At 39.1% G+C, this 25,432-nt stretch overlaps 1 protein-coding gene across 1 annotated transcript in view; it reads left to right on the top strand.

Annotated features, from left to right (window-relative positions):
* Positions 1-25,432, top strand: part of RAMP3 (receptor activity modifying protein 3) — a 55,468-nt gene that overhangs the window by 18,848 nt on the left and 11,188 nt on the right. The window contains exon 3 of the mRNA XM_049823807.1: positions 2,522-2,654. Coding sequence (XP_049679764.1) covers positions 2,522-2,654 — 133 coding nt within the window. The remainder of the gene's footprint in view (positions 1-2,521; positions 2,655-25,432) is intronic.

Here is a 25,432-nt window from a genome sequence, read left to right on the forward strand (position 1 = left end):
GGTCAGTCTCAATAGAGGTGGTAAAATTGTAGCATTATTTATAATTTTGAACCCCTTTGGCCAGGGATTTAGGCAGAAACTCTTGTGTTGTCAGATTGTTCCTGTCAAATGACTCTATCAGAACTTTTTCTATAACCCTGCAAAATACTGAAGCTCTAAAGAGAGCCAACCAAAAACACCAAGGCCATGGAAAATCCATTTAAACACCCCACTGGGAAGGATCTGGAGTAAATTGTCAGCACACATGACGTAATGGAGGAAAAACTTGTATTCTGTTGGATTTATAGGGTTATAAATCAAGTGATAGCTGGCTGTTTAGAATACCCTGCCAGGGAAGGCAGCTTTGCTTAACTTTTGTCAAAGCATCAATGCAGGATTGAAGTTGCCAGCTATGCAATTTTCATATCTGGTTTTGAATTCTGCCCAGCTTTAGTGTTCCTCTGCAGTTCTAGCTGTGGAAAGTGTAACTTACAACTGCTGCAGCTGCCAAATGAATTGGTGGGAGTGCTTAAATAGGCAGGGTCCATGCTATCATGTTAACTTCCCAAGGACAAAATTATGCTGCCCCTGTTTCGTAACTTTCACCATTTCTATCACTGGTGATTAACTGTAGTTCTGGGTTTTTTCTGGCACGGATGAAAGCTTAGCATCAGCTTTAAGAGCTCTGACAGTCAGACGTGATGAAGGAGGTAGGGTCAGGTTGCAGCGAGCCAGCTGTACGCCTGGAGAGGTTTGTGCTCTGAATGAAATAGTGGGCTTAGGGTCTCCGGCGTGTCACAGGCTGTCCAGTTATGGGCCTGCTGCTCTGCGAAAGTATGTGAAAGCCAAGTATTTCTTTGGTCAGGTGTGATGGCTGTCTCTCGTTTGGCACATGGCATCACTGAGTTAGTGACTTCCCCAGCTAAGGAGTCAGCTGCGATAGCTGGAGTTAAATTGCAAAGCGCTCCTGCCCAGGCTCCAAAGGAGCCATCTCCTTCGTGGGTGAGACGCTTAATGTGCGCTGGAGCCTGTTTTACAACCACACGCCCCATTTCAAATGGAGATGTTCACATTTCTGATTGATGGCTGGGTCATGGTGTGAGGCCTGAAACCAGTCCATCTTGCCTTAGGCTCTTTTGGACTAATAGTAAGGAACAGCGCCCTGAGAGTGAGGGCTGTGCCTGACTTCTCATCAGGCGAAGGCTTGCATGCTTTTGACCTCACTTCGCCTGGCAGCATGCTTGGCTGTCACCACACAAAATTAGAACCACCAGCTCTGTTCAGCAATGATGGGATCCTGCTTTCAAAGTAACTAATAGAAGGAAAAGAAATACCTCCTCTCCCTGCTGTAAATAGGGTCTCAGTGAATATGTAGGTTCAGAAGGAAAAGGTGCAAGACCTGATTCTACTTAGAGTTCTTTTTTCTATGATCAAAAAAGGATGAAGCGGTCTGTTCTTCTTGGCTTTATTCTTAAAGAAAGCTGTTCCTCCGGAGTTCTCAGGAGGTTGCCCGACACACAGGTTTGTTAGGGTTGCAGGTTTTTTTCAGGTAAAGCCTTTTCTCAGATTTGTGCTGCTGTAAAGAGAAGAAATCATCCTAGGTTTTTTCTGACTGATTTAATTTAGGCATTTGTATTAAATATGTTGACATACATATACTTACAGGTAATCTTTAATGTTCTACAAAATGTATACATTTTGTATATAGAAGAACAATCAAAATAGTGGCATTTACAAAGGTAAAGCAAGACATATTTAACTACTTAATAAAAACAAAATGTTTCAGCCTTATCAAAATAAAATGCTTTAGTTAGTCTGAATAGATTTTTTTCAGAATTTTAATTTTATAAGAAATACCAAAATACTATCTTTGTATTCCAATGCAGGCATGGGCTGGCCAAGAAAAAACTTTGACTCTAAATAGTGTGGAGTTGCCATTACAGGTTGCAAAAGATACAGACTTGCTCAAGTAAAGGTTAACTCTTTCTTTGCAAGTAGCTGTATGCTGTAACATCAACATCTGATAATGGTAGATAATGCCTTTAGTCGATATCCTAAAGAAAAAGCTTAATTGTGAATTCCAGCCCTTTAGCTGGTAAGATATACAATGATGTTGAAGTACATTTAGTCATACAGTTAGTTGAATGGGATGCATCTGTGTAAGCTTGAGAAGTGCTTTCTACACTGAAGTATATGATCAGTAACTCCAGTCAGCTTTTAAGTAAAAATGCAAATGGGCAATAGTAAGTTAGTATGAGTAGAAGCTAAGTAAGATTAGAAAAGTGGGCTAGGTAGGTTGCTCTATGCTAGGTCTAAAAGATGATACTATATATGGTAACCTGTAGTATTATATACTGTTATGTTTTTAATAAATTTATGTAAAGGTATATTTTATCTGTTTTCTAAAATTGTTTAGAAATTTGAATGTCAGGTTCACAACAATGTAAGTGGCAATCAGAACTGTGTGAAGGAATTGGCAAGTGATGTGATCACACTTCTATTTCCATGTTTGAGATTTAAGGTGCTTTCTGATTTTACCTAGGTGCACGTCAACAGACTAATCTCTGCAACGAATCTCTCATGTTAGAAAAGTTGCCTGCCTGTGGAAAATCCTTTGAAGAGATGATGAAGAAAGTGGACTCTAAAAAATGGTGCAACCTGACAGAATTTATCATGTAAGAGTTAGTTTTGGTTTTGGTAGTTCTCACCTTATAATAGTGTTTGTCTTTTAAAAAAAGGATCACCTCAAATACCAAGAACACTGTAATACCTACACCCTTAATAGATCCCTAATGCATGTAAAATATTTGTATTCTGAAATCCTCCTGTATCTGGTTGCCAGTTGCGGAGGTCTAAGCTGCAGCTCTTAAGTCCCTGCAATATGGCCACAGGTGCACAGAGAGACCCAGCTCTTAACTCGAAGAGTGCACAAAATAGACCAATTTAATGAAAACTAACCAGTGGGCTAATCAATACTAGCTGCTATTGCTTTTACCTCAGACAGTTGTGTTTATATTTAATCTATATTTCTGTGCATTTTAGGCAAATGTTACTTAAGTCAAATTTTTTTTCTGTGAAACCACTAAAGCAATAGGCTTTTAGAATCATGCTATTCTGTTTTCTCTGTTGGCAGCAATGCAGTTCCCTCCTCTGATTTCCTTTTTTCAGTAAGATGACAGGAACATTTCATCATGCACTGTTTCAGAAATCCACCGCTTGTGTGAGATCATCCTGTCATTTGTCCTATTGATCCTGCTGGAGTTTGTTTCGTTGCCTCCCAGATAGAATGGAGAGAGTGAGCATTACCCATTTTGTTTGGTTGTCTAAAATACTGCAAGACTGACAGTAATGAGGGTGGCATTATTATTTTCTTACCTCTATTCCTGTTCTGTAGTTTCTGGAGGTATTTAAACATCTCTCTATAAAGCTGCACACTTCAAACTCTGCTCTGGAGGAAACTCACAGGGCTTGTGTAATTGGTGGTATTTTTGGCTTTGTGGAGCATCTGCTTCTTCAGAGCATGTCTGCTCATGCATAATGCTTGCTTTTCGGAAGCACTGAGTACCCTCTACACCAACTGAAATCAGAGGAAACAGCAGGTGTTCAGCACTTCAGAAAACGAGGCTCAAGTGAATTAGCGCTGGTGGGGTATGAGCCAGCCTGCAGCAGAACATCTCCCTGGGTTTGAAACTGTGCTGGTGCTGTTTCGGGGGCTGCTCCTGAGGCAGGGCAGTCACAAGCTCACTGTCACCACACCTGTTACAGCGTCATTTAGCCCCAGGTATGTTCTTGTCTCATATGATCATTGATCTTGTCTCCTATTTAGTATCACCTCATGTGATGCAAGACTTTGCAGTCACCTCATGCAAGGCTTTACCTAGCTGATCCACCAGTAGACGTGATGGGTAACGAAATGTTGGACTGATGTGCTATGTTGCAGCAATTCCCCATGGTTCTCTCACCACTGACACCTCTGTTGAGAAGTCCCACCTGTTGATAATGTTTCATAATCTGACAGCATATTAACAACTTAGATGCTATTCCTTCTTAGCACTTTTATTTGCAAACCCTAGATGACTTTACAACCTTGCAACCTTTTAAGGGGTAGATTATTAAAATTTATGGCACTGGAGTGAAACGTGCACTCATGCAGCTCTCTCCAACCATGGGGAAGAGCAAGAGGAGGTAAGCCCTTCTTATCCAGCTTGCAGAAATTGCATTCATATCTGACAGAGAAATGTGTGTATACAAAGGAAAAGAAAATCCTTGCAATGCAGGTACTGCTAGATTTATTTAACAAGTATCTGTATGTTATGGGGCAATAATTTTAATTTTCCAACTCATCTAGGTACAAGTCATTTTACTTATTTTGAAGGAAGCTCTTTAATTTTGCTCCATTTGATATTCATTACAATTGTATTATAATCACAAAACAGAGTTCTTTGCTGATACCTTGTTCATAATTGATAAGTGTCCTCAACTAATGGGACTACTTGCAGCAGAAAAAGGTACCTACGGGAGTCAAAATATTAGACTCTGCCTTTGCTAATGCAGGTGAAAAAGCAGGCAGCTTTTCTCAAGCCTTGTGCTAAAGTTTCTTCAAGAGTTTAAATATTTTGGTGCAAGATTTTTCCAAGGTTTGGAGGTGACTGAAGTCTCTGAGTTCTACTGACTTTCACGTAGAGTTAAGAATCCACCTTGCTTTTATCCTTTCCGATTGCACTTCCCCTTTAGTGTCACTTTCATTCCCTGTACAAGAAAATTCCTGCCTATCTATGGAGATTGTTTTGTCTGGAGAAATCAGTCAGTCTGAGGCTTTGCTCATTTTTCCCTATATGCAGTACCAAAAGAAGAATTCCAGCCTCTTCCAAAACAAAAATGGTTTACATTTTTCAATAATATACAGTTTTTAAAAACTTCTTTCTATCACTTACATTTCAAGTTCTAGCTTGGGAGATAGTAGTAGTAGGAATTTGTTTGGAATTTATTTCCTGAATCACGTATTAAGCAAGCATTATCAATCTGATTACAAACTTATCTTAAGGGTTCGTTGCACTGAAGGAACAGCACATTTACCTCTACCTTTAAGAATTTTACTCTTTTGCGAACAGATGTTGTGATTTGATGTCATGCTTTATATAAGGGCTAATTTCTTCCAGCTCATTGGAGGAACCCTGATGGATGGGACTGAAACACTTCTTTATTTGGAGTATTCTGACAAGTTAATGAAAAAATGGTATTTCTAGCCATGGTCACTTAAAATTCAGGTATTTAAACCTGGTAGTATTAGTTTACCCTGATTTTACATCTAGCCTCTAGCTGTAAAATTTAGTCAACTTGGATCAAATAGTGGGTTAAAACTGTGAGGTTTGTATGAAGGAAACTGTTTCTTCATACAGTAATTTCTGCATGGTGCTTTTCACTTACAAAGATCTTGCAAAATTTGGCTTTGTATCTTATATCAAAATGTAATCGTTTATGGAAAACTGCTTCCTTTCTCAACTCTTTGTTTTATGGAGGAGTTTTAGCTCTTCAGAGTAAGTGGCTGTCCTTGGTTATGGGATTGTAAATAGCAATTATCTGCATCACTTTGCTGTTCGGCCAAACAGTCGTGAGAGAGATTTCAGTGACTTCAATTTGCTCTAACTTAATTATACTCTAAGATCTTCTGACAGCTCTGTTATTTACGTCTTAACTTTATACTTAACAAACTTGTGTTCTTTAAAAAGCAGCCTTTTGACTGATTTTAAACAGACAAGGCTCTCTTGTGGCAGCTGGTACTAGAAACCAATATAAGAGTTTTAGCTTCCACAGTTGATCTTGATTTTGCTAGAAATGTATAACAATCACATATAAGCCTTAAAATTTCAGGTAAAGTTTTACAGAAGCACTATCAGGAGACAGTTTCCCTATTAATTTTAGCATTTTTCTGTGAGGATTCATGCAGAAGTTAGGATACAAATACTCTGGGTCAGATTGTCCAAAGGTATTTGAAAGCTTAAATATGATGAGGGATCAAAGTGGGATTTTAAAATATCTTAAGTCATTTAGCTGTGGTGGGTTTCAGTGGTGTCTTGTTGGACACTAGAATATGAAGGACAACCAGAAACACCTTTCAAGAAAGGTAAAAACCTTCAAAAAACAGCTGGAGACATTCATGGACAAAAGAGGAAGGGATCAGCTGTTCACAGTTTTGCTGATGCTTTCAGGCTATTCAGAGGGAGCCCTGAAAATGAAAATGCAACTAGGTGGTTTAAATGACAGGAAATTATGGTACATGGCAAGTAAACAAGCAGAGACTGAAGTGTGGGTGAAAGCTATGGGGACTTAACAAAAGCAAATATGCTTTTCGTTCGCTAGAAGACTGGAAATTACAGAAAGCTTTTTATTCTTAATGTGTAATACTTCTGTTATTTTATATATATTTATAATAACATATATATTATATTTCTATTTTATATTATTAATATTTAGCAACTGCAGCTAAATATGTAAAATCTGCTACTGTCCACAAACCTAAGCCCATTATTAATGGTCAGAGTTTTTCTCACCATGCTCTATGAGATAAATCCTGGTCTGGTTACAATTGGACTGTGGTTGAAAGGCCAGGACTAATTCCCGAAGCCAGTGGCCAGATGAAGATAGGAGTACCCAGAGCTGTCTTACATGAACTTGAAAAAACGTTGCTTATTGTAGTTGTGTAGATTACTTTCTATTCTTAGCTCATGAAAGTGTTTTCTAAATAATTCTAACTAGATCCTGGAAACACTTTAGCTAGAACAAACAGTCTCTAAACAAATCTCCGTGTCTCTCCCAGCCCTAACCCCTATGGAAATATGGGCCTGAAATGTGCTAATGCTGGTTCTCAGCAGCTCATTAAGCTTTTGGCCTGCTCCCAAGCATCAGTATCTCCTCTGTCTTCTGCATCCCCATTTTCCAAACATTTCTGAGTGTAATTACTACCATTTCAGTGGTTTTGAGGCCAGAGAGATGGCTATGGCCATCTGGTCTGCACTGTTGAATAATACAGGCTACACAATCTGCTCAGTAGTCACTATTTGAAACCCTGTAAGAGTGAGTGAGTATCTTATGGGAAGGTGTTGCGGTCAACTCTGCATTAAAAGGTATCAAGTTAGTATTGATCATTTACATCTATAGACAGATTGTTGCAAAGGGTTCACTGTTCACAGTCAGAGGAAAATGTGTCTGTCTTCTCATCAGTTTGCCTGACTCCAGTTCCCAGCGATTATACCTTCTTACATATTTCCCTGATACAGTAAAATTCCTTCTTTTGTCAGAAATCCTTTTTTCCCCATTAAATACAAATAAGTCACACTTAAGTCACCTCTCAATCACTTTTTTTTTTTTGATAAATTAAGATTAAAGTTTTACAGCCTGTCATGATAATGAATGTATTTCAGATTTCTTGAACCCTTTGCAAGTTTTGGCAGTTTTTCTTTTGTAGAGTGGTTTCCAGTCTACAATTGAACATTTCACCCAGCAGTAGTTTGCATAGTATTATGCATGGACTCCCTATTTTTTCCTCTAATCTTAATGGGTATTCAGCATTTTTCTTCTGCCAAAATATTTGTGTGTTGCATTAACCCTCCTAGCTACCTTGTAATTCCAGGAGGACGTGCTCTACAAGCTGTACATGATTTTAAGTTCTTCTCAGAGTGACTTGTAAGTGTGATGTACATTATTTGTTTCTGGATCTATCATCTTGCACTCACCAGTGTTAAAATGCATATGATTTAGGTAACTCCATGTTTGTAAATCATCCAAATCAGTCTATGTAACTACACCTACATCTTCTACTCCTTCTTCACTATTTACTATGCTATTTGCATACTTCAGCAAAAATTATTTTTTTGCCTCACTTGGTTGATTAACATATTGGTCCAAAACTTTTGCACCATTCTATTAATGGCAATTAATTTTATAGTTAGTTTTTAAGTTCCATTTATTTTTAATTCGAGGACTGCCATTGATTATTTATGGGTTTTTTTTCATTGAAATGTTTTAAACAAAGTTTGATAAAATGTTCAGTCTTTAAACGTGAATGAATGAAATACAGTGATTATAAGGAAGCATGTGGTATCTGCTCACACAAAAGTCCCAAAAGATTAATTTGAAAAATCCATTAAAAAAAAAAGTGTTTTTTGGACTCCATGTATACATTTCTGGTTGATTGGCTGCTGTGAGACCAAACACTGTAGAGGTAAAAAAATACAGATCTATATGGCACGTCAATGCAAAAAGCTTTAGTACCAATGTGCACCAAAAAAGAGACATATGTGAAGAGCTGTGATTAATTAGAAAGTGTTACTTAGTATGTGATATCAAGTCTTGTTAGATTAACTTTAATCTTTGCTATTGGTTAATTCTGTTTTGCATTCCTTATAGACAGTTATACTACTTTTTCTTCACAAGGGCATCCATTCAAAGAAAGCACTTTAAAAAAAACTGTCCAAATTGAACTATACTGTAGCACGAGCCAGTCAGTTTTCCTGATTTTACTACTTCATTATATCTAGAAGTAAAGTATTTTCAGTGGTAGCAATAGGGCTAACAGCATTGCTCTCTGATATTCACGTACTCTTTTTTGTTGACATACCACCAAGCACCTCCTCTGTTTAGAATTATGTGGACCTCCTTATCATTGGTTTGGGCTTGTAGTTTTTCTGCAGTAAAAATTCTTAGGCTGTAACAGAGAAATAATCAAGGGGTCACTACTGGAAGAGCGAAGACGACCATAACATAGGTATTTAGTTATAGGCCACCTCCTTTCTTTGAAATGTTAAGATTTGATGCTTAATTTTCTCCGCTGTCAGAAGGAACCTGTTTTGGGCAGAAGATGCACATTGTGTGTCTGGGGCACTGGGCAGCAGATGCCACTAAAGACCAGGACCCTATTGCCATCAATCAGGCAAGTGTATTGTGAAATCAAAATGAGGGCAGGATGCTGCATGATTCTGGACAGGGAACGATGTAGTAAAGAGAGCATCCTTCTGTCTCTGAGTAGAGCTGATCAGTCTCTCTCTGATGTCACTAGGGACAGGGATGGCAAACAAGCCCAGAAAATGATCTTCCTTCAAAGACCTTCCTTTCACCAAAGAGAAATGGATGCCTATGTGTGTTGTACATGTCTTTTGCTGCACAGTTACTCAGTTGTATCCTTATGCATCTCATCGCTCCAACAGTCCTCCCTTAAACTGAGTCTCCACATAGACATGCCAGCTTGGAGTTGTCTAAGGAGCACATCCCCAAACTAATTTCTCTCGGATCCAAAGCAAATTATAGAGTGCTTTTCTTTAGCTGAATCAATGAATGAAATAACAGTTGATAACTTAATATCCAAAAGGTAGTGCTGATAAGTAATTTCCAGTGTTTCCAGTCCTCTAAACATTTCCTGAGGGAACAGACCAGCCTCAGTAAGATTCATTTGCTATTAGACTGAAATGTAGGATTTGATTGTTATCTCTGATCTAGTCAAGTGTCACCTAGTTCAGTGTAAGATATTCTGTTATTTCAAGCCAATACTACTGTTGCAGCAGTCATGTCACAAGTGTATAAGGTCACATAGCTGCTACCCCGGGAGCTCCCACCCAATCATTCTGTGTTTGCCAGCCAAGGAATAGCTGTGGATTGAGATGCCAAGGGTGAAATACCAGTTTGTGTTTTGGAAAAGAGTTCTAGCAAAGTAGCGTATGTAACACATGTAAGATCTGGCTTTTCTGTTTCAGAAAAAGAATTGATTGTAACAGACTTCTTCCTGCAGTCCCTATATTTTTTTACCTCATCAAGCCTGTTGTCATGGCTTAGAGGGCCCCTAACTTGGTGTGAGGCAGTGGCTGTGTGGCACTGCTCTATGGCACCTGGAAGATGTTACAATTCTTATCTTTCCAAAGTTTTAAATCTGAGTCCTTAGCAGAACAAGAGAGGGCAAAATTTTTCTTTAACTATATGTCTGAAGCTTATTCATTGCAAGTATGTGTGTACCTGGGGGAATTCCCTGCTCTGCTGTGAGCATGGTCCAAGGTCTGTCCCCACGCTTAACAACCATTTTATTTTCTGTACAGCCCCAGTGTAATTTTCCCAGAAACCTTTACATCAAAAATGAATTGTATAAACAGAAGCATTCAGTCCCATTGAATATGACAAAGTAGTCCACCCATGTTCTGTTCACATGTTGAAGATTTGAAAAAGGAATTAAGGAAAAAAGATGTGTATGACTAGAGCCAAATTTGATCTAATCTTCCGGAAAAATAATCCTAAAGTTGTTGCTCAGTTTTAAAGTCAATGGGAGTTTTGCCTGTTACAATTTGGCCCAACTAAACTAAACTAAACCAATCATAAAAGTGCCTAGTTTTCTAAGAAACATAGTAAAATATTAAAGAAAAGGAGACCAGATGACATTAAGATCAATGGGAAAACCAACTGTGGAAGAAACATGTGCAATCCAAGACGAAATTATATGCCCCCAGTTCTTAAAGCTTGGAGCCAATAACCTCTGCTGGCTGAGTGTGTATGTAAAAGTCCTTCAGACTGAGTCATTTTCTTGGTCAGTTGTGTAAGATTTTTTTCATCTTCCCCATTGACTGCTGTAGGAAGTCTGATATAGATGCTGATCGGTGATTGCATCCAGCTGCTAATGTCAAAACATCTGCAGAAGAGCAACGTACTGTGAAAATCTCAGACAAACCACTGAATTTATTTTGCAGCTAAGGTGAGGCACTAATTCGTGTGAGCTAATTTGTTCCTACAGTAATGTGTCTCACAATTAGAAAGCAGATGCCTTTGGCTCATTCTTTTCAACATTATCAGGAAAGCCTCAATTCTGCATTTTTGCATGTGATTTTCTCACACAAAAGACAAACTGGAGCTGCCTGGAGCTGGACCTTTGAGTGGCCAGCACACATGTGATTTTAGATCCAGGACAGTACTGATTAAAGGGACTCCCACTCTTCCTCAGTTGTGCCATGTAGGGGTGTGTGTCTCTGTGTTAGGATTTATATCCTGGCAGACAGACTAGTACATTGGTTATGCTTTGTCTTGTACAAAGTCATGGTAAAATGCTGCAAATCACAAATGTGCTTGCAGGACAAAAGCTCACTGTATTGTTGCCTGGTCTCCAGGTTATCTTCTTCAATGTTTTCATGTAAATGTTCTGTATGTGTCTGTATGTGAAGAGTAATTCCCTTTTTTGCCCAAAGATTTACTGGGGAAGGGAACCAAAATTCCTTATTTAGCCTGCTGTACCCCCTCCCAGTTTTGTCGGTCCAGATTGTCAGCTTAGTTTCTCTGTGAAGGAAGGTTGTAGAAACCTATACTTTATGTGGCCTCATGTCACTGTAATTTTTTTACCATTAAGTGTTTGGTGCAGTATAGAAAAACAAGGACTTCTGTAGTAGATGCTAGCATTTTCTTCTTTAATAGGATGGTCTTCCTTTGGGCATCCCATACAGATACAGTTGCTGCTTTTTTTTAAGCTGTCAGTGAAATGCAGATAATACTGATATTTCATCCGTTCTACATGTGTATTTCTTCCATCTCTTCACATATCAAAATGTACAGTAATTTTGTATTAAAAAATCCTTCTAAAAACTCCTAGATGTCATGGCAGCAGTGGTAAAACCAGGCTGGCAATAATCACCTCCCAAAACCTATTGTTTTCTTTCTGTGACTCGTGCCTTTCTTTTCAAAAGCAAAGAAAAGCAGCTTATAAATCAGTTAGGTGCAAGCAAGTAAAACAATGGAAAAGAACGTCGTATTTGAGCAGTTGTGTTGCCATCATGCTGGTAGCTGACAATAGCAGTTTTTTCATTGCAGAAATAATAATGTTTGCCATCTATTATTTATAAAATTGGAAATAAAAGAACCCTACAGTTTGTAAAGTCTCACCAGATTGCGAGATGCAGGGCTGTGCTGAAAATGTGTTTGTTCACCTGCTGTTTGGGATCAGCTGTTCTAGACACAAGGTTGCTGTGAACTTAATGCAAAGGCCCAGCTTGTCTGTGAATGGAGCTGTATTAGAATATCTTTAAGAAGAACTGCTTTTCAGGTGAATCTCCATTACTTTCATATGAAATATATTAGCTTTGTTTTATGTTGTGTAGATAAGAGTATGTCCCGATGAATGTGAATAAAGTGGTTAGTTTGAAATCAGAGACCAGGATTCCACATGAGGCAAGAATACTCCATTACTGCATAATTGCTTTCCTCCTGATAGATGCAGAGGCTGAAATATGGTTACTTAATGGAGTTACAATTTTTCTGCTTTATTACATAGGAGAGGGAAAGATATTTTATACTACCCATGGCTGTGAAAATGAAATCTATATTTGATAATTCTAGATGAGGGCCTGAATAGGCTTATGGCTTTGGAAACTCGTTTCTAATATTTTTTCTCTCTTTAGTGCAAAGTTATGGCAATGCACTCCTAAATCTGTGTCTGCTGTGGCCACCTTACACGATGCAGAAAGGTGGTGAAAAATACACATGAACATCAAATTTTTAATGACTTATTCTAAGTATGACTTTTGAATTTTAATGATGTATTAAGGACACTGGTATTTATGAATTCTGTGAACACCTGCAGACCATTTTGCTTATAAATGCAAAGCCATAACTTTGGTCTGCAGCATATTGTAGAAATTGCTATGCTACAAACTAGCAAAGCCTTACCAGCTTTTTGTCTGATGAGATTTCTTGGATTTGCACTTTAGATACTGAAAAATCTTGCTTCTTGCCAAGAAAAGCTTGCTTTGAAGAGCTTCCTTGAAACCAGTAAATGGATTGAATGAACAGGATAAGGAGAAATTAGCCAATCTTTATGAGAGGCTGCTGAATTAAATACACAAAATTCCAAGAGCTCAGATTTGGTGAACTAAAACAATATTATTTGTTATTTATACTACAAGACCTGTTGTAATCGCAGTCTACAAAAGCCTCAACTCAGAGACAGCAGTGCTGAGGAATGGGGAGAAGAAAGAACAATTGGAGTTTGTTGTTCATAAAGGATAACTGTTTCTTTCTTGTTAAACCAATGGAGACTCTGGGTCTGCCATTGAGAAAATGATGATGACTGTATAATGCCAAAATAGTGTGCTTTTGGAACCCATTCTCCATCTCTTCAAGGATTTTAGGAGCTCAAACCTTCCTGTTCTTCAATTTACAAAGAAGTTTGCAAATCTTTGTGAAATTTCTATCCATGTGAGAAAAGAGAAGGCTCTTCTGAGCCTGCTTTTGAGTAGGAAAAAAATCACCTTTTCATGACCAATAGCTGAAAACTCTTCAATTTTTAATATCACATTTCAAATTTTCAAGTGCTTTTTTCAACAGGTTTTGACATCTGTTATATTTATTTGTTATGAGTCATTGTTTTCAGAAAGAGAGTGAAATCTGGCATTTGCCCAAAGGTCACCAATGTAAATATCAATAATTTCTTCTTAAAGTTCTGAAAGAGTTTTCATCACTGGTGAAGTTAAGGTCACCAGAAGACACCACTTAGAATATTTTAGCAAGGGTGCTGTGATTCAAATTGATGTGTACTGCAGCAAATGCATCGGACTAATTGCTTGTAGCTTGCACTCACAAAGTGGGATCAGTATGTCAGTGCTTACTTTATCAAGTCAGTTAAAAAATAGTTCAAGATATAAGAATATAATAATCCTAATGAGTAAAGTCACTTGCAAATAAATAATGTAAGCAATTTAGAGGTGATGTTAAAAAGCACTCTGCTGTTAAATCTCATGACCGTCAGCTGATATGCCCTTTCAACACCTTTCATGCCCTCTTTGAACTTTACTGTGGTAAGATCAGTAATAGAAAACAATCTTCATGGAGCTTATTATTAAAGGTTGTGTTTCAAAATAAGGAATACATATGATTTCTGTCTAAAGTTACTTGGTGGTAAAATAGTATGGCATAACTGGTAGAGTGGTATCAATTATGCAATGCAAATATCATGGACAGTGTATTTTTAGAGGCAGTGAAAATGAAAAGAAGATAAATGTGTTATGAAAATGAATACTTAATACAAACTTTTGTGGTTCTTCTGTTCTGGTTTGCAAGACAGTTTCTACATTCTTGTTTTCCAAACAGATCAACCACGAACATATAATACCCCAGATTAACTCAGCAGAGGCAAAAAAATAGATTTTTTTGCTTCAAGCTACATGTGGTATTAGTCATGTGGTTAAATGTTGACAGCACAACGAGGTATGAATTAGTACTACCCATTTGTCCTGTATTCAGGGTCTTGTTTCAATTACAGAAGTTTATTATATAAAGATACTTTCAAAAAGTATTTTACATGATTAATTGACAAGACTCTGGCATTTCTATTTATCCTTGCAAAACAGTATGTAATTCAATGTTGGAAAGTAGTTCCAAGACAAGAAATGCAGTGTTCTGCGCTCTTAAGGAGATTAGTCACCTTCTTCAGCCTATTGTGTAATTTGCAAAGGGCAGACATATAAAAATGATAGAGGTACAGCAGCTTTGTAAAATTAAAGATTTTCTCTGTGATAAGAGCTGAGTGTGTAAGGGGTGGAAAGAACAAAGCTTGCCAAGGCATAGTGCATAGGTGAACAATTAAGAGCACCATTTTTTTCAGCTTTCAAGAAACTGATGTTTTACATTTTTCTCAGGTATGCAAATGTCCTTCATACATTTCATTGACTGCTAAAATGTACCATTTCATATTAAGGTGAGTATCAGATTATAACATAGACATAAAAATGTTAAAATGAGCATTCTGGCATCTAGAACTGGGTTCTGTATCTGCCTCCATTATGGAGCCTGTGGGACGGGGAGTTTTCACTGAGGCCCTGAATCTGATTTTTATCTTCAGGAAGGTAGCTTAAGAAGCAGGATGATCTTAAGATGGTCTCTATTATGTATAATTCATCATGTTGCACTGTAATCTATCATGGATTTTTACATCATATTACTGGGGAGTATTTATACCTAATACATATCTAGGCTGGAGTCTAGTATACAGGTGTAAGGTATTAGTGTTACTACTTATAAAAAAATAGGTACAAAAAATGTAAGATTGTTCCTGCTTTTGAGTATTGCTGTGCAGGGAAAAAAACCCAGATTTTTTTACCATCACTGTGAAAATAAGTAATTGTTTTCATCAGAAAGTAAAACCACTGCTTGGCTAGTCAGTGCCTAAAAATTAACAGACCCCATAGTAGCTTTCTTGTACAAGGGTTTGTAGTCTTTCACAGGTGATGTGCCATATTACACTGTTCTTTCTCAAATTAAGGTAGAGCTTAGCAGGACCCAAGAAGCTGAGTAAACTCAGCAGAGCCAGGGGCTGAGAAGGAGCTGCCTCTCTTGGGTGACACTGTCAAGATGCTGGGTCCCCCTTCTTCTGATCTGCAGCCAGTCTTACAAAATCTCCTGACATAGTATTTTTTGCACCTGCTTAGGAGGCTGTTGGCTTCTCCTTAAGCAACTCTGGGGAGTGTTGCAACACTGAAGTCTTCCATAAACAGTTGTGGAGAAGGAGTAGGACCCTTCAGGTCCACTATTTGCTTCCATTGTCTGTATGAGATGTCAGAACAGACTCCAGAAGCCACGAAGCACAAAAAGAAGTTATTTAAGGAGGTGGCATGTGTCTTTGCCTCCACGAGTAAGAGGGGAAGATGTAAGAAAGGAAAAAATCCACATTTTATGAGGTACAGGCTCTACCATCAAAGTCATGCTAAAACATAATCATGTAACTGAATAGTAGTTAAGCAGGACTTTTCCATACAAGGCTCTTCCCCTATCAGATCTTTTTGCTATACCTTAAGTTCTTTCCTAATGCTGTTACTGTTTCTCTGATTCTGTGGTTAATTTTTCATCAATTTTGGTCTTGTTTGTGAACTGTCCGTGTACAGATTGCAATTTTAAAGGACATGTTTATTATTCAAAACTGCAAAAAATCAGTTGTTCATTAACTAGTCCAGTAGTTGACATGATCTGAAGTTTAAGATCTGTAATTAACTGCCTGATTTTTCACTCCCATTATTTGTGTTCTGCTTGGGAGAGAAAACAACTGCCACTCCTCTCCCAAAGCAAATGGATTTTCTAATTACAGGAATTTTATCACTCTATATAACCCCCGTTTTCCATAAATAATCAGAAAAAATTCTACATTCTTGGCATGCTCATAAAAAGTAAGGAGGGGTATGGAAATTATGATGGAAAGTTCAACTTAGAAGCAGATGAATTAGTTTTTTATTTTATTTATTTTTCACTCTGTGCACATGTTGCAGTGGGTGTTTCTCAAAGTGTAAGCCTGGTTGACCTGTGATTTCTATTTCACAGCTGGATATCATTAGATATTTCTGTCCCGTTTCCACTTTAAGAAATGATGCTGTGGTGCTATAAAAGGCTTGTGCTACTTTGGACCAAGTGGAATCTAATAACAGCTTCCACTCAGCAGATGACACTTTAATATCCTCTTAAAAATGGAATCCAAAGCAGTTGTTTGTAGCTGTTTGCTGGAATGAATGAGGAGAGCTCTTCTGTTATTTCTTTCCTTGTGAGTTTTTGTCTCCTGATCAGAAAAACGACTATGTTCACAGGTGCCTGTTTTGAATAGCTGTCTGGAGGCCCAGCTGTGTAGAACTGATCTGGATGAGAGCCACATTTTCTCTGCTTGCATGTCAGCTTGGTTCATCTAGATGGAAAGAAAAGCCTTGAGCTGCTGAGATGATACAGAGGATGAGCTGTGAATGACTAGCTCAGAGCAGTTCTGGGTGAGGGACTGGCTCTTCCCTCCCGACTCTGGCTCCTCCGCAGGTGTTCGAGGATTGGACTGAAGCCGGCTGACCGTTTAATTTTGGAAGCAGTGGTGGAATAACGGTTTTAGCATGGAGTTAGAATGTTTTGAGGAAAGTGGTGACAAGCCGTTATTCGTAGCAAACTTTACAAGGTGAATGAACAAAGCGACTGATGTGTTTGGGAGAAAGTAGAATTGTGTCAACAGATGACTGATGATAGTGACTTACCTGAATACCTGCATGCATCAAGAGCATTTGCACTCAGGCTGACTGGAGGGAAGATTGTGCAAAGCAATGGTGACTCTGATGGTAATGCTTTTGGGAAGTTCAGCTTAGGTAGATACAAGGATAGCATATTCTTTGCATGTTTCTCCATCACTGACAGTGGCATGCTTGCTTTTTTTTATGATGCTTTTTTTTTGCTACACAGAACAGGTGTGGGATTCATCTGTCCAATGTACTAGTTGTCCTGGACTCCCTTCCTAGTCGGTGGAAACTTAAGGAAGGTGTCTTAAAAGATGTCATATACATCATGCCCTACAATTATTCCAGTGTCTCCACTGACTATAAAGGCAGCCTAATTTCTAAGCATGCAGAAGTGTGCTTTGAAATCTAACCTGACAAGAAATAGTGGGAATGCACCTTCAGATGATGTTATTAGCTTCTCAGGGCTCTCATTTCTGTCATGCTTGGCCTTTGAAGGAGGATATGTGCTAGAAAATGCTAATGGTTTTCTTAATGAGACTGAAGAGAGAGGCAAAGCTGATGGCAAAGAAAAAATACCAGATCTTAGTCTGGTTTTGCCTTTGCCTTGACATATTGTGAAATAATCTGAATTTGATAGACAAATAGCTGATTGTAATAGAGAAAAAGCAGATGAGGCAGCAAAGATTGTGCAACTGTGATTGTCAGCACTGAGAATTATTTACTAGAAATCAAAAGATGGTCTGATCATTTGGGTCTGAATTTTGGAGTATTTCCTGCTTCCCTTCACATGTTCTAGTACAAGGATTAAAATTTTAGATGTAAAATTTTAAATACTGATGAGTATAGCAACACAAAAACATTTGATGTGTTTGAATGCTTGCCCTGGAAACTTGCTGTCTCCTTTCATGAGAGGCCCAAGAAGATGCAGAGCTTTCACTAGTTGACCAACTTGACAAAAAGTTTGAAACTTGATCCATAAGTAAGAGCTTTTAAAGTTTGCATTTAACTTACATAGACACGAGCCTGATTTGTTTGACTGTAAGGGATAGGTTTGTAATGATTTGTGCTACTTGTAGTCAACTGATGTCACTTGACAGGTATGTGTGTGGTCTGGTAGAAAGTACACATCTGCAAAGGCAGGGTGTTCCCTAGTATGTTGTCTGGCCAGTTGTATTGTTACCTAGGAGATATTTTAATTGTGCAGCTGGCAGGAATTGTCGCACATTAACCCTGTTAATTTCAGAATCATACCTCATTTTCTTTTGCCTTTCCTCCATTTTCCAGTTATTGTACTTAAAATACAAGGTGTCTTGTGTATATAAGTTTTTGTAAAGTTAAAAACAATTTTCTAAAGAAAATGCTCTCAATTCAGCTACCACTTTAAACCAGAGGGGAAAATTTATCTGAAAGATATTATGGGTTGTTGTGGGTTAAGCCTGGTGGGCGGCTCAGCATGACGCAGCTGCTCGCTCACTTCTCCTTTCCTGCACCCCAGTGGGGCAGGGAAAGAGGAAAGGAAGAATAAAAGCAAGAAAACTTGGGTGTCAAGGTAAAAGAAATAAAAAAATTAAATTCTTTGAAAAGTGAAGGGTAAGTGGAAAAAGAGAGAAGAAAACAAAACAAGTGATGCAAAGGCAATCACTCATCACTTCCCCTGGGTAGACCAATGCCCAGCCAGTTCCAAAGCAAAAGGACGGCCAACCCCCCTAAAAACCTCTTTTCCCTTTTATTTCTGAGCATGATGTTATATGGTATGGAATATCTCTTTGGTTAGGTTGGGTCATCTACCCAGTTTTGTCCCCTGCCAACCTATTGCACACCCACCAATCTATTCACTGCGGGGGCAGAGTGAGAAACAGAGAAGGCCTTGATGCTGTGCAAACACTGGCCAGCAAAAGCTAGAGTATTAGTGTGTTATCAGTACTGTTTTGGTCAAATTTCTAAAACAGCACCATATGAGCTGCTATGAAGAAAATTAACTCTATCCTAGTCAGACCTAGTACAATCTCTACCCCTTATTCCAAACCATTTATGTCCTGCTCAAGAAATACACTCTCCAATACATCCTCATTAACCACCAGACCCCTTCCTGTCCTTTGATTTATACACAGATTTCATTCCCTTAGTCTATGGGTCATCCCTGTGAAATGTCCCTAACATGTCCACTGAGTTCATTTAGTCCGTGAGTTCTCTCTGTTATAGTGGTCACTCTGAACCAGAGAGGCATGTTGTGTTGAGTTACTGGATGTCAAAATCAGCTCATGATAAGGTCACTGCTGCACTTGTTCAGCTTTTGCAAAGCTCTTTCTCTGTTGCTTTAGGTGATTCCTGCTGTGGTTCCTCCTAAAATATACAACTCAAATCATGGGTTATTTTCCCCCAGGGTTAAATCTCCTTGAGGTACACATTGGATTTCCCCATCCCTATGCATTACCTACCAAGTGTACTGGGTCCTGGAGCAAAAGCAATCCCATGAACAGGTTTGCCTTTTCCCAAGGGAGAAGCAAGCCATGCTGTCTTTCCCAGCCAGTTCCCCACATGCATTACAGGGACCTTATCTCCTTCTACAATGTGCAGAGGTTTTGTTCAGGCAGGCCCAGATCAGTTAGCTGATTCTCTGGTATTAACTAGCCAAGTGGCTTCTGCTAAATTTGCATCCTGCTCCCCATATGCCACAGCTCCCATCTCTTTCAGTTTGGTCTCTCACAGTCCGCTGTATCTTTCACTCTTTCTGGTGGCTGGTGTATGATAGGGAATGTGGTACACCCAGTCATCACCATGTTCCCTGGCCCAGATACTAATGAGGTTGTTTTGGAAATGAGTCCCCTTATCTGACTCAATTCTTTCTGGGGTGCTGTGTTGCCACGTAACTTGCTTTTCAAGGCCCAGGATGGGGGGTTGGGCAGTGGTTTGAGTTATAGGGTATGTTTCCAACCATCCAGTTTTTACTTCTACTATGGTAAGCAGATGATGGTTGCCTTGGCAAGTTTGTGGCAGAGCGATATAATCGATCTGCGAGGTCTCCCCTTACTGATATTGTAGCCACCACCCTTTTTACCAGAGAGGCTTTACTTGTGTGGCTTACTTGATTACAGTGCATGTTTCACATTCAGGAATAACCTGTGCAATGGCTTCAGTGGTTAGGTCCACCCCTCAATCTCGAGCCCAAATGTATGTTGCATCTCTCCCTGGATGTCCTGATGTTACCTGGGACCACCGAGCTGTAAATAGTTCACTCCTGTTCCCAGCATCAGAGCAACCAGGTAGAAATTCACTCACCTGGCTGATGGGTGACATTTTTTGCCTGTCTCAGAGCTTGGTCATGGATAGGGACAAGATAGTTTGGGGCTCTTTTATGATTTCTATCTCTTTCCTCTCCTGTACTGCTGCAGAATAGGCTGCCTTTTCTGATTCTTCCTCTCTCCCCATCTCAGGATGAGCTTCTTCTCCTCTTACTAACCAAGCTGACCTCTGGTTCCACTGTTTCTACTTGACTACAGGAGCAACTATAATAGTTGAGGCTTAGGTCTCTGGTTTAGTCTTGGTAGCTGTTTGTGTGGCCTCAGCTCAAGTGACCGTCTTCACCATCTTTGGTTGTGTGGCCTCAGAGCAGGAGACCTCACCCCTTTGAGGGTGCTGGAAAGCACCTTGATAGACATGGGCCAGGCCCCAACACAGCTTTAGAAGTTGCTGTGTTACATAGAAAGTGTTGCCAAGCTTGTACACAATAAGAGGAACAAGAGACACTAAGGAGTAGTGGACAAGGTATTTGATGAGCGCTGGAAACACAGGCCTTAATTCTTAACAGAGTTGTTTGGAAGCTCTATCCAAACTGCAGATGTTAGAGTTTAGGATTAAGGGACTAGGCACGCTGATGTAACCATTTAGCATTTCGTGGGTCTTGGAAAGCAAACTAGAAAGGGGAAGATAAACAGCCATATTAAAACACCGCTTTGGAAGCAAAACCTGTGTGGTTCTGTCAAGGTGCTGATGTTTATTTTTATATTATTTGTATGTCAGCATTCCAGGTATGCATGTGAGGGCCTGAAATACAGCATTATCTTGAGGATCTATTCAAGTTTAGAAGAAAAAGAACCTTAAGTGGAGGCACCTCCTCAGCCTTTGAGGAGATGTCAATACTTAGGAGGCTGCTGAAACAGGCAGTAGCTTGAGTGCCTTTGTAAAGCAACTCTTGATTTACTCTCATTTCTCTGAAGAGAGAATTGCATCCCTTGCTTTTTGTTTAACAAAGAGTGTTGCTCCTGCTCTTGTCCCGTAGCTGCTCTGATTGTTCCACTGCTCACAAGGCTTTTGGAAACAGTCTGGGAAATGTTCGTGTGAGAGGTAGAGGTCAAGATTGGTGGCAGCCTGGGCTGCAGTGATCATGCCCTGGTGGAATTCATGATCTTGAGGAATAAGGGCCAGGTGAAGTATAGAGTCAGGACCCTGAATTTTAGGAGAGCAAATTTTCAGTTGCTTAAGGAATTAATGAATGGGTCTCCCTGGGAAATTACCCTCAGGGGTAAAGGAGCAGAAGAGAGCTGGCAGCTCTTTGAGGACATTTTTCTTGGAGCACAAGAACTCTCAATTCCTATGTGTAAGGAATTGGGCAAGGAAGGCAGGAGACCAGCATGGCTGAGTAAGGACATGCTGGTCAAATGGAAGCATAAGAAGGAAATGCACAAACGGTGGAACCAGGGACATGTATGCTGGGAAGAATATAGGGATGCTGCCCAGATGTGTAGGGATGCGATCAGGAAAGTTAAGGCACAGTTAGAGCTGAATTTGGCAAGGGATGTGAAGAATAAGAAGGGCTTCTACAGGTATGTTGGTGAGAAAAGGAAGATTAAAGAAAATGTACTCACCTGATAAATAAGACAGGAAAACTGATGACAAATGACATGGACCTGTTTTGTCATTTTAATTTTTAGGGGGGATGTTAATTATCCCCATACAAATGGAAAGAAGGTCATATAGATATGTAAGCAAAAAAACTGTTTTCTAGCAGCAGTCCTTTCAGCTTTCTGAAAGAGGTTTGGTTTGCTGGCAGAAGAGCTTTTCTTCTAAGTCTTGCCAATCAGAAATGTGATACCTGCTCCCCATGAAAAGTATTCGGTGGTTGGAGACTGTTAAATGTTAAGTGAGAGAACAGTCTTCTGCAGCAATTCTGTTCCCTGTAACTTGTTCTGTGTATTGGCTGTTGTAATTCCCATTCATCAGAGATATCTAACAAAATGGCAGCCTGTGATATAGCCTCATATAAAATAACAATTCTATGTAGCGTCCTTGCTGCTAAACTGAAAATTTATTGCTTGCATGCACTGAAGATATTTTTTACTGATAAAATTTTCCCATTCTAGAGATGGCAAAATACAGCTAGAACATTATTTTTTTGAGAGAACTGTCCTTATGAAATATTTCTTCTCCTTAAAAACTATGTTATGTTACTCAGGTTTGGAAGTACTTAGTGCTTTTACAAAATCTAGCATTCAGACCCATTCTGCTTCAAAGTACTACTCTAATATGAATTACTTAGGCTGATTTTTGGGGGAAGTGGGGGTTTTGTTTGTTTTTCTTAAAGAAGAATCATTGCTGAACAGTATTGAATTGTTCAGTATAATGCTCTTGTGTCAAGATAACTGTCTTCACATTGGATGTTTAATGCAATTAAATTCTCTGAGCCACTGAGCTATCTTGTGCTTTTGAACAATTTCTCCTTTCAACATGCTGTTAAGCTGTATTTTTTGTTCTCTACTGACTGTTTGCAAGCAAATACCTGTTTGTGCATGGGAAGTCCACAGCCACCTGTTACAGCATTTCAACTGGGAGGTAAAGAGCAATGCTGAGCAGGAAATAAGTGACAAGTGTAAGAGTTCATTTGAATTTGGGGTGGTGGTATTTGACAATGCAGTGTCACCAGCTGATTTGTAAACTTGACACAACTGAGGTTTTCTACACACAGACAGTGCTTTGTGCAGTCAGAATACTCCAGGAAGGAAAACATCTATTTTGTAACAATATGAACTCAAAATTTAGCCTTCATGGACATTGTTCAGTGTCCTTTAGTTTTATTATCTCTGACTCTGCTTACTTGAAGATATCAAGGAACATGTCAAGCCCCCTTTCCCTCAGTTGTTAGATTAATTTACATTCAGCTTTCTTTTTGTTGAAAGAAGGTGGAGGGGCTATAGAAATCTTGGAACAGTGAAGCTCAGTAATCTTGTACAAATGTTGCTATGGCATTCCTTAGACTTTCAGTGATATTGCTTTGAATATAAATGGGATAGGATTTGATCAACAAGGGCACTTACCGTAGCACTTGCTATTCTTCATTTCCAAGTAGTGCTGAAAACACAACTCACTTTTGCAGAAGCATGAAAATATATTTACTAAGATGTGATGTTCACTGTTTGCTACAATTCTGCAAATGAGATCACCATTCTTCAAATGAGACCAAACAGATTTTCTTCTCATTCATATGAATTATTGCTTTTGGAGTTGAGTAGGGACCTGGGTTTGAGTTTCAGAAGAAAAGGAGTCTTGTGGTGGATGTGTCCACATAAAGCTGCAGCGCTAGCTGCAGTGTAATGTCAGCTCAACTGCCTGCCTTTAAAACCAGGTAGGTGGGAACAATACCAGTCCTCTCTGTGGGAGAATGGAGGTGAGCAAAGCTGTCTGCAAAAATGAGATACATGGGCTTGTTCTGAGGTGCGTGTAGGTAAGGCTAAACTGTTTCTAATATTCAGGCTGGCTAACAGAAAATTACCGTGGTGTAACTGTATTGCACTGCATTGGTTTAGCGGCTCAAGGGTAAAGTGATCTACAGATTGACACCTTTTTATTTGTGATTCATTTATCATAGGAATGAAGGTTATGGACTAATGTTGCATAATTGTAATTACAGGGAAAGTTGCTGTGTTAGAGTTACCTAAGTTCTTTCCAGGGAATGATTAGTGAGAAACGATTTTGTTGCTGCTTGGCCAAATTAATACTGTTCAGTCCCTTGCCACTTTAAAGTATCAAAGGTAAGAGTTCTTTGACAACATTATGTGGGCTGTTTACAGGGAGGCTTTTTTACTGCTGTTCCCACTAGAACACCACCTCATTTATCTGGGTCTGGAAGTGATGATTCAAATAGCAATGAAACATTACTGTTGAGGAATTCCATTCTAGGTCTGTGGTTTAGCTGCAATTTTGTTTTTCCTGTGGCTGAATGTGAGGGTTAGGATTTTTCAGTGTGTTCAGTGATTTGGCTGGAGAAGGAATACTGTTCCTACTGGAACACTACATTTTGTTAGACCTAAGTTTAGCAGAACATTGCTGCAGCTTAGCCGTAACCACTCCCACATTGGTTTGCCAGTAAAGCAGTTAATATCCATACTCATCTAGATTTTAATTTATATTTTGAAGTAGATTAATAATAGTATGATGAATATGCTTGGTTTAATAGTAGGATTAATTCTTAAAGGATTAGGGGTAGTTCATTGCTGTAGAGTTTGACGGAAAGGAGCACATCTTTTTTTTGCAAATTGGCAGGAGTTTTGCTGGGGACCAAAATGTTGGGGAAGGTGTCATTGTGGTTTTGTGTGCATTTGTTTTGCTATTGAGACTTAGTTATTCAAGAGAGTTGACTCTAAGCAGAGACCCAGGCAAACTGCAAACTCTGCTCATGCAGGCTTCTGTCTTCTAAGCTGCTCCCATGCATCATTTTACTTACTTTAAAGCTAGCAGCACAGTATATGTTTCCAAAAGCAAAGCTTTCCTCTGCATTAGCGGGGCGGGGGGTCGGGGGGGGGGGGGAGCCAATAGCACTAGGAGAGAGTAGAAAACAGTATCAGTTGGTAACACCCACCACTGCTGTCCTTCATATAATCTTAGGACAAACAGGCTTACAAAACAGATCTTGTGAGAAGCCTGACAGATATTTTGAAAATACAGGAGAACCTAGCTACCCATGAGCAAGTACAAAAACTGCTTTTTGTCTGTCAAGGACCATGTTCCCTTTTTTGCAGCACCTGGAGAAGTGATGAGTGGTCACAGATGAGTTGATGGTGACAAGATTCCATAGGTGACAGCAAGCCTGGGGCGCAACCATTGCCGGGAGCAAAATTTTGCCTCTCACTAGGGAGGAAACTATTACCAGGTGTCTATGCTTTTTTTCTGTATTTAAGACTGGAATCAGTGCCCTGAGTTTATTCTGAAAGATCAGCTTCCTTAGAGCACATAAATGCTATTTGTCTCTTAAGAACATTCCTGGTTCCATCTATATAAGGAACACTGAGATTTCTTTTTGTGCGGCCGAGCTGAACTCAGATGTCTCATCTATTGTTAAATGGAATTATTTATTTCCTGACTTATTCTTTTCTACTATGAAATGTATGTTTTCCCAGACATCAAATATCTTTGATGAGGTCATCATTTTAATGAGAAACTGTGGAAGGGAGAAACAGTAGGTGGGAAAA

The sequence above is a fragment of the Accipiter gentilis genome, chromosome 20, assembly GCF_929443795.1.
Source record: "Accipiter gentilis chromosome 20, bAccGen1.1, whole genome shotgun sequence".
Classification (NCBI taxonomy): Eukaryota; Metazoa; Chordata; class Aves; order Accipitriformes; family Accipitridae; genus Astur; species Astur gentilis.